General features: G+C 38.8%; 1 protein-coding gene across 1 annotated transcript; it reads left to right on the forward strand.

The window, feature by feature from the left end:
* Positions 1-4,190: 4,190 nt before the first annotated feature.
* Positions 4,191-11,456, forward strand: LOC144649649 (pyroglutamylated RF-amide peptide receptor-like). Its single transcript, XM_078509198.1, has 5 exons — positions 4,191-4,267; positions 6,221-6,371; positions 8,156-8,426; positions 9,921-10,169; positions 10,866-11,456. Exons 2-5 carry the CDS (start codon positions 6,259-6,261, stop codon positions 11,202-11,204), a joined length of 972 nt encoding a protein of 323 aa, XP_078365324.1. The 5' UTR covers positions 4,191-4,267; positions 6,221-6,258; the 3' UTR covers positions 11,205-11,456.
* Positions 11,457-13,503: the final 2,047 nt, after the last annotated feature.

Here is a 13,503-nt window from a genome sequence, read left to right on the forward strand (position 1 = left end):
CTTTTTGACATAATTCTTCAATTTTCTCATTCAAAATCGCAAAATTAGTACTTTTGCATTTCATTTAAATATCTTTTGTATGAATTTTTATTATTTTCTTAATTGTGTGGAGAAAATGGTGACATTTTAGATGGCGAATCCAAGGTGGCGGGTTTCACGACGTCATATGACATCATAACTAACAAAATATTGTGACATGTAAGCTCAGGGAAAACTACTCATTGCAAAATAATTTTATTGCGTCTTGATAGATCGAAATTCTCAGGGGGATGTTCATTAACCTTCACTCCCCCTCTTTTTCTCTCTCTTGTACCACGGTGGGGATGTGGTTTACTTTGTACGTCTGGGGGTTATAATTATTGACAAATATGTGGTGAGGTACATATGCTGCCGGAATCTATTTTTTGTAGCATATGCTTGTCTTATATTATAGTATCAACGTGATGTGATGTGATGAGGATAATTTTAGCAGACGTACAAGCCGTTTTAGTACAAATCAGTGGCTGACTTTTTGGCAAAGTCGAAGTCTGATTGGTTACACGACCACCTATTATTGATCGATAAAAGACCCTTGAAGCACGGGTGCGGTTTTCTTGAGCATTGTGACATGGTTGAAAATTAAACTCCACAAAGAATGAATCAGTTTTATCGATATTCTGTTATAGAACAGCCTCTGTGTTGTGCTAAAAGAAATCAGACTTGCTCTCTTTTGCTATCGACTTTGATAGTTGACTGTCAGCCTATACAAACCTCAATCCCAAAGTCTAATTGTTAATTACAAACATCATGCAACTTACTAAAATTAAAGTGAATAATAAAGAAGAACTAGCATGGGGATAGCAAAAACGCTTAGTCTTGATGTTATGTAAAAACTGACTTAAAACTGACTTTAAATCACAAAATCAAGCATTGAAAGTGGGGTAAGAAACCTATACATGCAGGACCTTGGGAATTGTGGTCAGTGTTATTCGATTTTCAAGATACATTTTGTAGCTGCACATTATGTGTATAACAGTCATATTTGAATTCAAGAAGAGCCTTGCTTAGTTGGAAATTTTGCATCTTCGTATAAATGTGAGTGTATTAATACTTGCAACAATAACAAATTGATGTATTAGTAATAACATGATGACCAGGACACTATGCGATTTGATTGGTTCCGCTTGCGAGTGGGCCATTTCTTGTCCTTGACAGATTGTCACATAAACTGTGCAACTCTATCCAGCCGAAAAATATACAGCACAAAAGACCTTTGGAAATGTATAATGTCTGCTATGTAGTGTAAATAAAAAAGTCAAAAGAATTGTTAACACGTAGTCCTAGTATTTCACGGATCTGTATAGCTCCGGGATCCATAATTTTTATCTTGGGCCCATATAGTTCTTCACTTAAGCCGCACGAGCAAGTGAGGAGACCGGTGATAGTATCCCTTTGGAGATTGTCATAGCCGTTGGCGCTCTGTTTCCATTCTTTTGCATTGCTGGAGCCTGCGACCACGACCCCCAATGCCATGCAGGTGTCGCTTACCCTGGTATTTCCTTCCCTGTTTATCGATGTGTAAAGGTACAAGCCACCGTGCCGCTGTAGTGGCATCATGCTTTATTTTTTCTGGTAGCAAACCTATGACCAGATCTAGAAAAGAAACACTACATAAATCAGTCACTTCTACCGTAATCAGAAATCCCAGTTATAAGTTATTTCTTAGGGTGGTACGTTTATAACCCGACGTGGCGTCCGGCCGGGAGGGTTATAAGGTGTTATATTAATATTAAATCCATCATGATTATTTTATTAAGAAGTTGTCCGTTCATTAGTAAGAACCGACCAGTAAATTTTGTCAGAAAAAGAAATTCTTTCGCTTCTTTACAATAGTCAACCATCAAGTACTAAATAAATAATTCGTATTTGTTTGGCTTGGTTTGTTTTAACACTTGTGTGTTTGGACATTTGTTCTGAAGCGACCGTAGGCTAAGCTAATTCGTCGTTCGTAACACTGATTTTGGCCTAAATCTCGAGGCACCGTATGAACAAGTACTGATTTAACAGCAAGCAGAGATTTATATCAGTAACGAAGTTAAATTAACTTATAGATTATAGTGCCTCATGCCCACTAAACGAAATCCTGAACGGCTTTCAGCATTGATCGTTGCAAAATGTGAAAATTTCAAATTTTGGTACGATCAATGCTGAAAGGCTTTTTGGGCGTATGCAGTTGAGGTAGTTTACCATTGCTTGTTCGTAGTCACGAAGGAAACAGAAACCATAAATGCACCTGTACATATTCACTGTTAATCATATCGTGTCCTTCGATCAACTAATGGGAAATTAACTCAAAATTACTTCCGGTATTGTGACATACTTTTTTTTGCTTCCGTGAGACAACATTCTAGATTTCTCGAAACAGCCGTTTCGGCAGTTGCTTCAGGTTGTTTAATAAATATGCTTATTAGCACACGATATTACAATGAAGCGAGTTCGTACTACTCTATATATAAGACCAGCATGGGATCTGAGCAACCACTATCTTAGCATGATACATGTATTAACTACAGAGATTGATTGAATAGCTCTGTCTAGAAGAAGAAAAAAACAAGGAAAGTGAGGCCATAGAAAGTTGAGTGAAGCCAAGGCAGTTTGAATAACGCCATATTTCAAGACATGCATTCAAATATGCATGCATTAAAAGGAAAAATAACGATTAAAAGATGTATAGACTGTGAAAGCAAATAGCATTTGACTACGTACGTACGTATTTTAAAAATCGCGATCTCGATATCAGAATCAAATTTACGCGATGTCAGGGTAGAACCAGCAAATAGCAGAAGAATAAAATAGGATAAACCCTACTTAGTGTGTCAAAAGCCTCGAACAAGAATAAGAAAGTTTAAGATGTTTCTTATATTTATTTATTGTTTGCAATTTCAGTTTTTATGAAAAAATGTAAAAATTAAAATCACACTCTTCGCGTCTAGCGCGTAACATTTCCTGACCATCATTGCAAACAAAGGGCTTGCAAATGACAATTTACATTCATGTAGCGCTGGTTTGGTCAGCGCTCAAAAGGTTGTAGGCAAAACTTTCAAGCCTCTAATGCTTGACCTTATTACACGCCAAATACACGGCAGCTCGAAATGTGGAATTCTTGCTGAGATTAGCCTGAGTATCAGGCTTTTCTAAAGGGGAAGGGAGAAAGGGTAGAAGCGCGATAGGAAAGAAAGGCCTGACACAGACGCTTTTATTCCAGTTTTCCGCCCCCTCACGGCGTGATAAGCGTCAACCAATCAAATTCATTTCCGGTTGTCACTTGCGAAGCCGGACCAAGATATAAGTGATAAGACACAATACATCGAATTACAAATTACGTCGAAAAACTGAATTTAACACAGAACGGCAAGGGTACAAATGTCACAAACGAAGGAGACGTGTTAGGCCCGTCACCTTTATGTTTATTTTGCTAAAACTCCGAGGACGTCTTTCCGTTTCACAAGCAGCTTTCGAGACATAATTTCTGTCCTCTATTACGTCTAATTCCAGGAAAAACTGTAGAGCGCCGTTTTGAAGTCGTCGCAAGAGCCGTTTTGAAGTCGTCGCCTTCCATAAATACACTGAAATAACGTCGAGCGAAGTTTTCGTTCACTGTTCGTTCGCGTGGACATCAGTTCATAGAAGACGCCGTTGTGAAATTTTTATTTCCAGTGGTGTGACGTCAGGGCCCATTGTGAATTACCCAATCAGCGCCACATCCAGAATCTGGATGTCCGACATGACCCAATCAAAGCGTTTGTGTCAGGCCTTCCTCTCCTCTTTCCTTCCCTACCCTCCCCCCCTCCCATTAGGAAGGCCTGATACTCAGGTTATGCTGAGATGAAATTATTACTTGTCCCCAACCCCCAACTCATTTCATTGTTGTTTAAATACGCCTGAAAAAACGATATAAAAGCCGTTTGTGGTTATTGGGACTACAGATAATATTCCATTCAAATCTTTTTAAAGGGCTACAACTAAAACGACAAAGCTGTTGGTTATTCATAGATGAAAACGACTTCTTGTATTTTCCACTTAATTACCTGTTTAAACGGTGAACATGCCATTTTGTCAAAATTGTTTACATTACGTGCAGCATATGGTCTCGGAGTTGTAGCACGCAGTATTCACTCATACGACTGTCGTGTTTCTCTAATTCTCTAAGCTGTAACCGCTTCAATGACGAAGTTTTCGGGCCTGCTAACGGTCTTTCTGGCTTGCCTACCGTTAAAAGTATCAAAAGGTATTGTTGTTTTTCGTTATTTTATAATCAAAGGTTTTTCTATCCTGGTTTTCCTTACTATTGACGTTTAAGTTATTCTTCCCCGAGAAGTCTTTTGTTTTTAGAAGCTATTTTTATCTACAAAAATACAAACAAAAACTTAACGAGTAGCGTCTTCATCTATTAAAACTCTTGTCGTTCAGGAAGATTCTATAGAGTTTTATTTCAGTCCTGGGAATTGTCCTACGACATCAGATATGAGGAAAAGTCCTAAATTACATGTGCGCTTGTATTGTACTTGTTTGTATTAACTCATCGCGGACATCTAGAGTTATCTTTCAGCAAACTAACAACGTTTATTTTAATGCTTGAGATTGTAAGTTGTTTCTGGGTTTCTTCATATCTGGAATGAATTTAGCAAATGTAGATGTCTGTACTTGCTTTTAAAAATTCCCTTCGTCCACAGCTCCATTATGTTGGACCTCGAGTCGCCGTTCTAATTAATTTTACGAACAGGTGCATGTAACCAAATTGAATTGTCACAGCCGCGTATATTTATTTATTTTTGTGTACTCATCCGTTTTGGTTTGAAAATGCAATATTTTCTTTTTGGATTGGCCTTGCGTCCACACGTATCTGATGAAAACAACGCTAAACGAAAACGCAAATTTTCCAAAACGCTTTCCGGCAGAGAGAGAAATCTTTTAAACGCTGTTTTCGTGTGAATGGTGAAAACGGAACTATTTTGGGAACGATGACAGTATTATGTCACATGCAGCACCTGATCACACTTCATAGTTAACAAATAGATTCCAATAATTATGAAGTATTTTTCGTTTGTCTCACGACGTTGTCACTTGTGATGTAGATCGCGACGTTTCGACTGCACACTGCTATTCTTCGTCAGGCGATAAGGTGGACTGGTCAGGTGTAACCTTATAAAGCACGCTGCTACGCTGTGACTCGATTTGCCATGCGTCTGTTATATATCCCTTGACAGAAGACGTAAAAACTTGGTAGGAGCAAAAAAGTGGCAGGCTAGTTGGTCGCTGATGTTCTTGCCACATTTTGACGTCTTCTGTGATCTTTAACAAACCCAGGACAAAATGGAATCTATTTGTTTTGTACACTTCAGTCCCAAACCAATGCCTCTACGGGGAGCTAAAGCTATTTTCATTTCTTTGACCACAAAGCACTGGTAAACAGATTTATAAACAGAAAATGGAAAGTAATTAAAACGTCAACAAAAAAAAAAATTTTTTTTTTTTACATTTGAAAAATGGTTCAATTCTGTTAGAAGTTCACCCGCCATTTATGGATTTCCCGTGGCGCCGACAACCTACTCGACATCGAACAAACACTCCTAATTACAGCTTTCGGTATTTCAACGGGCAGGGAGAGAGAGACACTGGGAACGAGGTTGTCGGTATTTTTGAAGCATTCACTGTCCACATCAAGCTTGTCTCGATTGGTAAAGTTGGAAAACTTTGACCACACAGTAATGTCATCGGTACATCTGAAATCTGACAGGCAGTAACAAATCACAGTAAAAAGTCACACAGTTTAATCAAACTCATTTTCCTTCAAATAATAATTTCAAATCATTTTCTGCAATGCTAACTAGACAAACTTCACGCTTTAGCGAAATCGTGCCCGCGGCCTAATGTAAATTAAAACTCAGTCAGTTCATTCAGTAATTTTGACATTTTTAACTCGTGTAACGGTGAATTTTCATTTATTTGAGTTCGCGTTAATTGAGGTACTCAATAACATTTCTAAACTGCCCTGAAACTTCCGGAGAAACGAGAAAATGTCGCCATTTTGTAGACGACCTTACGCGACTGCTCACCAATAGCTGGCAGTGTGTAATGGCTCAGCGAATCAGATTGCAGGTTTTGCATTAGTATACTTGAAGAATTCTACTAATATCAGTTATGAACGATTCTTGCTTCCTAATTTCTTTTTCTTATCCAGGCTACTTAGCTTTGTAGTAATATAGATACCAATCAGACATGCGAGAATCAGCTGGTATTGCCATAGCAACGGTACACTCTATACTCATCGTTATCGATATCGTTGGACACTGCCTTGTTTGCGTGATAATAAAGAAAAATCGAGATATGAGGTATGTCTAAACTAAAGGCCACGTTATACGACGCAACTTGCAACGCAACGATGACGGCTAAAAAAACATGACAAGTTTCACACGTGCGAAATTTGTGTTCGCAACTTGCAACGCGCCCGCTGAATAATTAAAACCTCAGCGGTAACGATTGGCTCTGAGCGCTCTGATTGGCTAAATCTAACACAACTACGTTGCAAATTGCGCTTGATATGTTACACGCAGCATCTTGTCTCGCAACGTTGCGAAAAGTAGAGGATAGTTGAACTTTTTCTGCAACTTGCAACGCAACAATCTGTTGCTTTGCCAGTTGCTCAAATCGCTAAGATCGGGTGCTACACGTGCAAGTAGCAGGAAAAATTGCGTCGTGTAACATGGCCTTAAGATGTGGTATTCTTTCACGCTATAGCAGTTTATTTTAGTGACATAACAAATCCAAGCGTGTGCAAACACATAAGTGTTGGGGTGGGGGGAGTCCAAACATTTTATGCAAGTTAACCAACCGTTAAAATAAATCGTATTAGACAGCACCCAATTAGAAAGCTTTACTGTATTTTCTAGCAGGAAGCCTTCCACAACAAGTGTTTTGTCATAAAAACATTTGAACGATACTTAAAACACATTCAATCTTTAAGTTCCAAGTGCAAATACTTATGGCAAATTGGAATTCATTTCCAGTTTGGGCTCAATGACATACAGAATTTCTAAGGCTTTACCCTTTTCCGAAGAGCAAGTACTCTAGCAGGCTACGATAAAATTCATCTTTATGTCATTTACATGATTGATTAGTATATACACAAGAAAACTTATCACCTTCTTAGTCGACTCTTGCACTTGACTAACCTTTGACTTTTTCTTTTAATACATAATCTTCTTCCTGAACAGCAGACGAGGAACGTAAACACTAGGGAGGAGGGCAAGCTCTGTGTGACTGAGAGAAACAGCACGATGGACACCATTTCCGTCCTGGGAGGTGTCTAGATCTGTCCCTCTTAACCCTTTCATTTGCGGATTTTCCCCCCAAAACGCGTTTTTTAAACCGTTAAAGTGGGGGGGGGGGGGGGGGGACCTTGATCAATTACAGGTGCATTGGCCTGTTTAAGCACCGATTTTGCACCAAAAAACGGATCGTGTATTTCTTGGATTAGTTCTGTCAGAATGCAACCGATATTCAAAATGAACAACCCTGTAGAAAAGTCATTTCTAGCTCTATCAGCTTCTTATCACAAAAATCCACTGACGTGCATATTGATGACGTCACAAGTGGTTTAATGACCGCGCCTCCAAATAACGCCTAAAATGCGCGTTTGCAGATGAAAGAGCTAACCGACGGGGGCTTTGTACAAGGAAAAGTTTGTTTTGAAGTCACAAGACTTAATTGACTAGATTTTTCAAAAAGATAAATTGACAACTATCCTTACAAAACAAACGTTTTTAAATCCTTCCTTTGAAAGAGAATTTAAAACGGTTGATTACATTGGCCAGATTTTAAATACTCCTTTTTAAAATCTGGCCAATGAAATCATGCGGTGTCCCCAGAACCAGCTGTTCTTGTGCAACGGCCCCGCCGGCTGAGAGGGACAGGCGGCTCTGTGGACGAAGATGTATGAGCTTGAGCTCTGGAAACGAGATTAAGATAGACAGCAAGTCTTATGGATTATCATAAATAGTGGCCCAATTTTGCACGATGTAGCGGTAGTTATTAATAGGCGCACATGATCAGGTCACTGTGTGTCTTCGTACTTCTGCCAATCAGTTTATGTGCATATATTTATTGTATTTCACAGGACTCCCATGAATTATCTACTTGTGAATCTAGCTGTAGCGGATATCTTTTACGCAGCCTTTATTGCACCAGGCGTTTACTTGTCGCTCACTTCCACTCACCCAGAGGGGGTGGTTGGTACTGTTCTGTGCAAACTACTTACAGGCGGAACCGTCGCGTGGACCGGAGCAGCTTCTTCAATTGTCACTTTGGTCGTAATCGCCCTTGAACGATATTATGCAGTAGTTTATCCTCTTGGTAACAAGGGGAAATTTTCCAAGCGTAAACTGAAGGTTTGTCACTGTTAAACGTTACTTAATGATAATTATTGCATGTTGATCTAATTTGATCTCTGATAAAACAATGTGGTTCATGATTATACCAATGGCGGTAATTACGGCCTCAAGTGGCACGGGGCTTGTAAATGAAAAATGTAAATGTAATTTATTTCCCCACGTGACACGAACACGAAGTGACACGGAGTGTTGTTTTTTGTGGAGGGAGGAAACCCGGAGAACCCGGAGAAAAACCCTCGGAGCAAGGTCGAGAACCAACAACAAAATCCTTAGCTAGCCTTGGCAGATTCAATGTTTTGTGTTCCTTTGCGCAGTGGAAGTTTCTATTACTACTATTAGTATTGTCACATCGGATTTCAAACGATGGAATAACCTTACATTAACGGGCGATGGCAAGCCGTTTACTTCAGTAGCCTGGAGAAACAGGAATTGAATCATATAATTGATTTTTACTATATAAAAAGAGTTGCAGCGAAAGTGCACGTGAGTGAGGTAAAAGTTGCTTTTATTCCACATGTTATAGTTTGTTAATTCCGGTTGCGTATGCTCATGCGCATGGTATGCCCGTTTCTCTTGGTTGTGAAAAAGACTCGTGTTTACATGAGTTGATCTCCAAATGTTTTCAAAATGTTCCTAATTTTGGGGGCCCGAAATCACAACATCACTAAGGGCATCCGTAAAACCCACATAAGTATCCTTTTTGTAATGACAAAAAACAACAACAAAAACTTTAATTTTATTTACTGTATCATGACAAATCCCGGAACGTCGTTTCAGTTTTTATAAAATATCGTAATATATAGATTTAACCAAGCCTAAAAGCGGAGCTCCATACTTATTTTCTGGTTACTCTAATCTTAAAAATTTGTAAAAAATACTCTAATTTAAAATACTGTGATTAAATACTGTGAAGTTATTAAACGTTTGCTACTCAAGAAACATCCATGGCCAAAGAAATGGTCATTTCTGATCGCAGAAATTGCGCATACAAAATCCTGCCATTACCCTAGACAAAAAAAGTAAAATTTGAGCCAGCGATTCGAGGGAAAACCAAAACCTGGTCAGCGGTCTGCTTCAAAAAACACATCACCTCGATGAGCTGTACACCTGAGCGATATGGTCATGTGATACTGGTCAGCGGATACCTTGTTTTGACAGCTGTCAATTAACCATAACATGGTTGTCTTATAACATAAAATACAAGCCGACGTTAACCTTAAAATTCGTTAAGAAACTGATTAGATGGCATTCCCCTCCGGTCGGGTAGTCTTGTGACACCCCTTCCCCTCCCCGAGAGTCTGTAGGCGCCTCCGGGCAGGCGGGCGTACGCTCACTCGATAACCAAATTTTTAAGGCTTCATGGGTTTACCAAATTTCTTTACCCATGGTGCTCCGCTGGCGCTCTTCGTGCGCTGGACCTCCGCTACTGTGAACTGTCACGGACCTCATACAAAAATCTATATACGTATAACTATAGCCTTACTCTTGCAGATGATCATTCTTGGTTCTTGGATTTTCTCATTCATATTCTGTTTCCCAATGTTACTGATCAAGAACGTGAAGGCAAATGCCTGCGTCAAAACGTGGCCCGGCCAGGAGTGGTTGATAAAGAGTTATCATTGGATGTGGACGGTCTTGATAGTTATTTCCTTGGCATTGATGGTTGGGTTCTACTCCAGAGTCGTGTACACTCTGTGGTGTAAAGGTAATGACGAGAATCAACTCACCAATCAACAAAGGGTAAGTGTTAACGAAGTTCGTTTGGTATATAAGTTATTGATACTTTTTTCTTTTGGCTCATCCATCAAAATTGGACAGCTGATGTAACGGGTATTTTGGACTCTTGAAACCAGATTATTTTGGGCTTTCTTGACTATAAGCCATTCGAATAGTTTTACGGTCTTCATGATTAGGGGGAAAAATGTTTAACATGCGTTCTTGCTGTGAATGCAATAACGGTAGCCATTATGATCATGCAAAACTGTCATGAAAGTGATGTAGTAAGGATATTAATTTAATTAAAAATAATCGATTAATGATTCAAATCTTGCTTTCCATATCATAAGCTAAACGTGCTAACTGCAGCGCTCATAGAGTATAACCTTTACAAAATTGTTACAGTAAAAAGTATATGAGTGAATATCTAAACATAACTACAACTCTACTAGACAAAATGAATACCAAATAAGTCAGCTGTACAGAGCATAAGTTCGTCTTCTTATGATAATTTTGAGCAAAAAATGCAAATGCTGCAGGCATTGTCAATGAATACAGCATAAAATACCCCAGCCTAAAGATTCGTATGTCAAGTCGGTACTTTTGTAGCTTGTCCTAAAATTGAAGCACTTATGCTAATAACAAACAAATATTGGGAACCACACATAGATTGTTTGATGTAGATATTACAATCTTAATCGTCCATTTCTTTATACACAGGGTGTCATAAGGGTGCGTAAGCGAGTTACCTTGATGGTTGTTACTGTCACTGCAATATTTGGTATCTGTTGGCTAACTGACGAGATTGTCCACCTCGTAGACGCGTTTCTATCTTACAGCATTGATAAAGACGTATACACCGTCACTCACACCATGATCTTGTTCAGTTCTGCTGCCAACCCATTTGTATACTCTCTTACAAACAAAAATTTCAGGGAGAAGATAAAAGGAATCATATGCTGTGCTCGCTCTACAGCAGTTATTCAACCTCCTCATTCTACCGAACTTTCCAACGTAACTGACTCGACCCATGCTGCAGGACCATATTTCAGGGAGTGATGTGCTTCAGAACAATTTCTGTTTTTTATTAGTTGATACATTATTGGAGAAAATCTTTGTTCGTAGTTAGTTTAAATGATAATATAGTTGTAAATGTATCAAGAAAAAAGAACTATAACTGCTAAAAGCTTCAAACGGGGGAGGGGGGGATGCCATGGAGTGCAGACCACCCTCCCTTGAGTTTTTTTTGTCGCAATTTTCAAACCGGTTTTACTCTGTGATTCTAAACTTTAAGTTGTTTTTGATTCAACCCTTCCAGAAGTTTTGACTTGTCACACGACATTGTGTCATTGATTTTTGACAACCGCAACATGCTGGTTTTGCCAAATTTCGACTTTTTTGACGTAATTTTCAGTTTTTCGAATTTGGCAAGGAAATTGCGGGATTAGTTCATTTTTTCGCCTACCGTTAGCATTAATTTTTGGTGAGAATTTATATTAATTTTTGTTACTTTTTGAACTATTGAGAAAACGGTGACATCCTCAAAAGGCAGCTTTGATGACGTCATTGGCATTTTACAAACGCTTCGTAGCCATCTTGTAGAGCAAGCTTAGGGATATCTAATCAATGAAAAATAATGTTATTGCGTCTTACGGAGGTGTTTCATCAAACCCTTCCCCCGTCTAACATATCAAGGAAGGGGGAGGGAAGAGGGGGGGGGGGGATAGTACAATTAGCTTCTAATATAATAATAATAATAATAATAATAATAATAATAATAATAATAATAATAATAATAATAATAATAATAAAATATTAATATATCGCCGGTATCCTAAAAGTTCAAAAGCGCTTTACAGAAGTAACGTTAAAAATATTAAAAACACTATAAAAAAATATATATATAAAAATAGTTAAAAGGTTACAAAAAAAGAAAGATCTTGCGCCATATGTTTTCAAATTGAAATGCGGAATAGAAAGAAGGTCTTTTGAAGATGAGCGTAGCTGACGAGGTGGAGTGTAAGGAGTAAGGAGGTCGCGAACGTATGAAGGTGCCAGATCGTTTAGAGCCTAGTACGTGATGAGTAAAATTTTAAAGATGATGCGATAATTCTACGTACGAATGTCATAATTACTGAGATCTGTGTAGTAAATAAATTGCTCCACGTCGCTCGTTTCATTATCAGGAGACCCTGGAGACCGATGGATACGGAAATGGAGGGCGCGCATGGGCTTAAAAACAAAATGACGGCGGATCGCAGAACGAGCATCTTGTCTCGCCTGCAGAACGCCATTCCGAAATGTGGTGTCACCGGTGAATTTTTCCACGGGTGACGCCATAGAGATTAGCCAATAGAATCCAGCTAATATTTGGGCTGTCAACCATAATATTGCGCTGATGTTTTGTCGGTTTCAGCTTCAGTCACCGCGGGAGACTGGTAACTCTTTTGCTGAAAATAAAGGTGAATAGCTTGACGTCATATTTATTTTTAGCCTGTGTTTTTTTAAAGCCGACGTAGATATGTATATTGTGAGATTGTAAGATATGGGATCGAGAGAATTGGTTTTGTGACAGGCGTCCCAAGCTTATTCATTTTTAGCGTCACAGTACATCAGGACGTAACAAGTCGATAATTTCGATAGTCAATAAAATTCGATCGTTGTCGATCGAAATCGATACTAATCAATCGACACTTATTGGAAGTCTTGTGATTATCGACTTGTTCGATCTTAATCAGAAATACAAAAAACGTCATATGGCGGGAGACAAGACTACAGTTGCCGCGCACCGTGACTAACTTGAATGTCGTGGTCTTACTTGAAAGACGTGTCTGCAATTTTTGTCGATAAAATCGATAATCAGTTAAAAATCTTGTGATTATCGACTTTTATCGACAAATTAAACTTGTCGATTGACAATTATCGACAAATATCGAGTACTTTCGATTTATTGACTACGTTTTCGATGATCGACTTTGATCGACTTGTTACGTGCTGAGTACATTGTGTGAGTCGGAACGTGACCTTTCAGCTGGCGCGGTATTAGGTTACACGGGCAACCGTTGAGAATTTGAGCGCTTTAAAGACGTTGTATGGGGAATAAAATATCGTCAATTAAGAACGCCAAATACTTCTAAGAAACTTCATTTCTTACGTAGATTAATAAAATCAACCCACTGCTTGTGTGTCCGTTGTGTTGTTAGCTATTTTCGCCGTTTTAGGCCTTTTGCCTTATCACAAACGGTAGCGCATTATGACGTATTATGACGTCAAAATAACGTAATTCGTGTCGAAATACGCGTCAAAGCACCACATGTGATAAATTTAAAAAACTACGATTTGATTTTATGCAGCATTT

This window comes from Oculina patagonica, chromosome 4 (assembly GCF_052425735.1).
Source record: "Oculina patagonica isolate OP01 chromosome 4, crgOcupat, whole genome shotgun sequence".
Classification (NCBI taxonomy): domain Eukaryota; kingdom Metazoa; phylum Cnidaria; class Anthozoa; order Scleractinia; family Oculinidae; genus Oculina; species Oculina patagonica.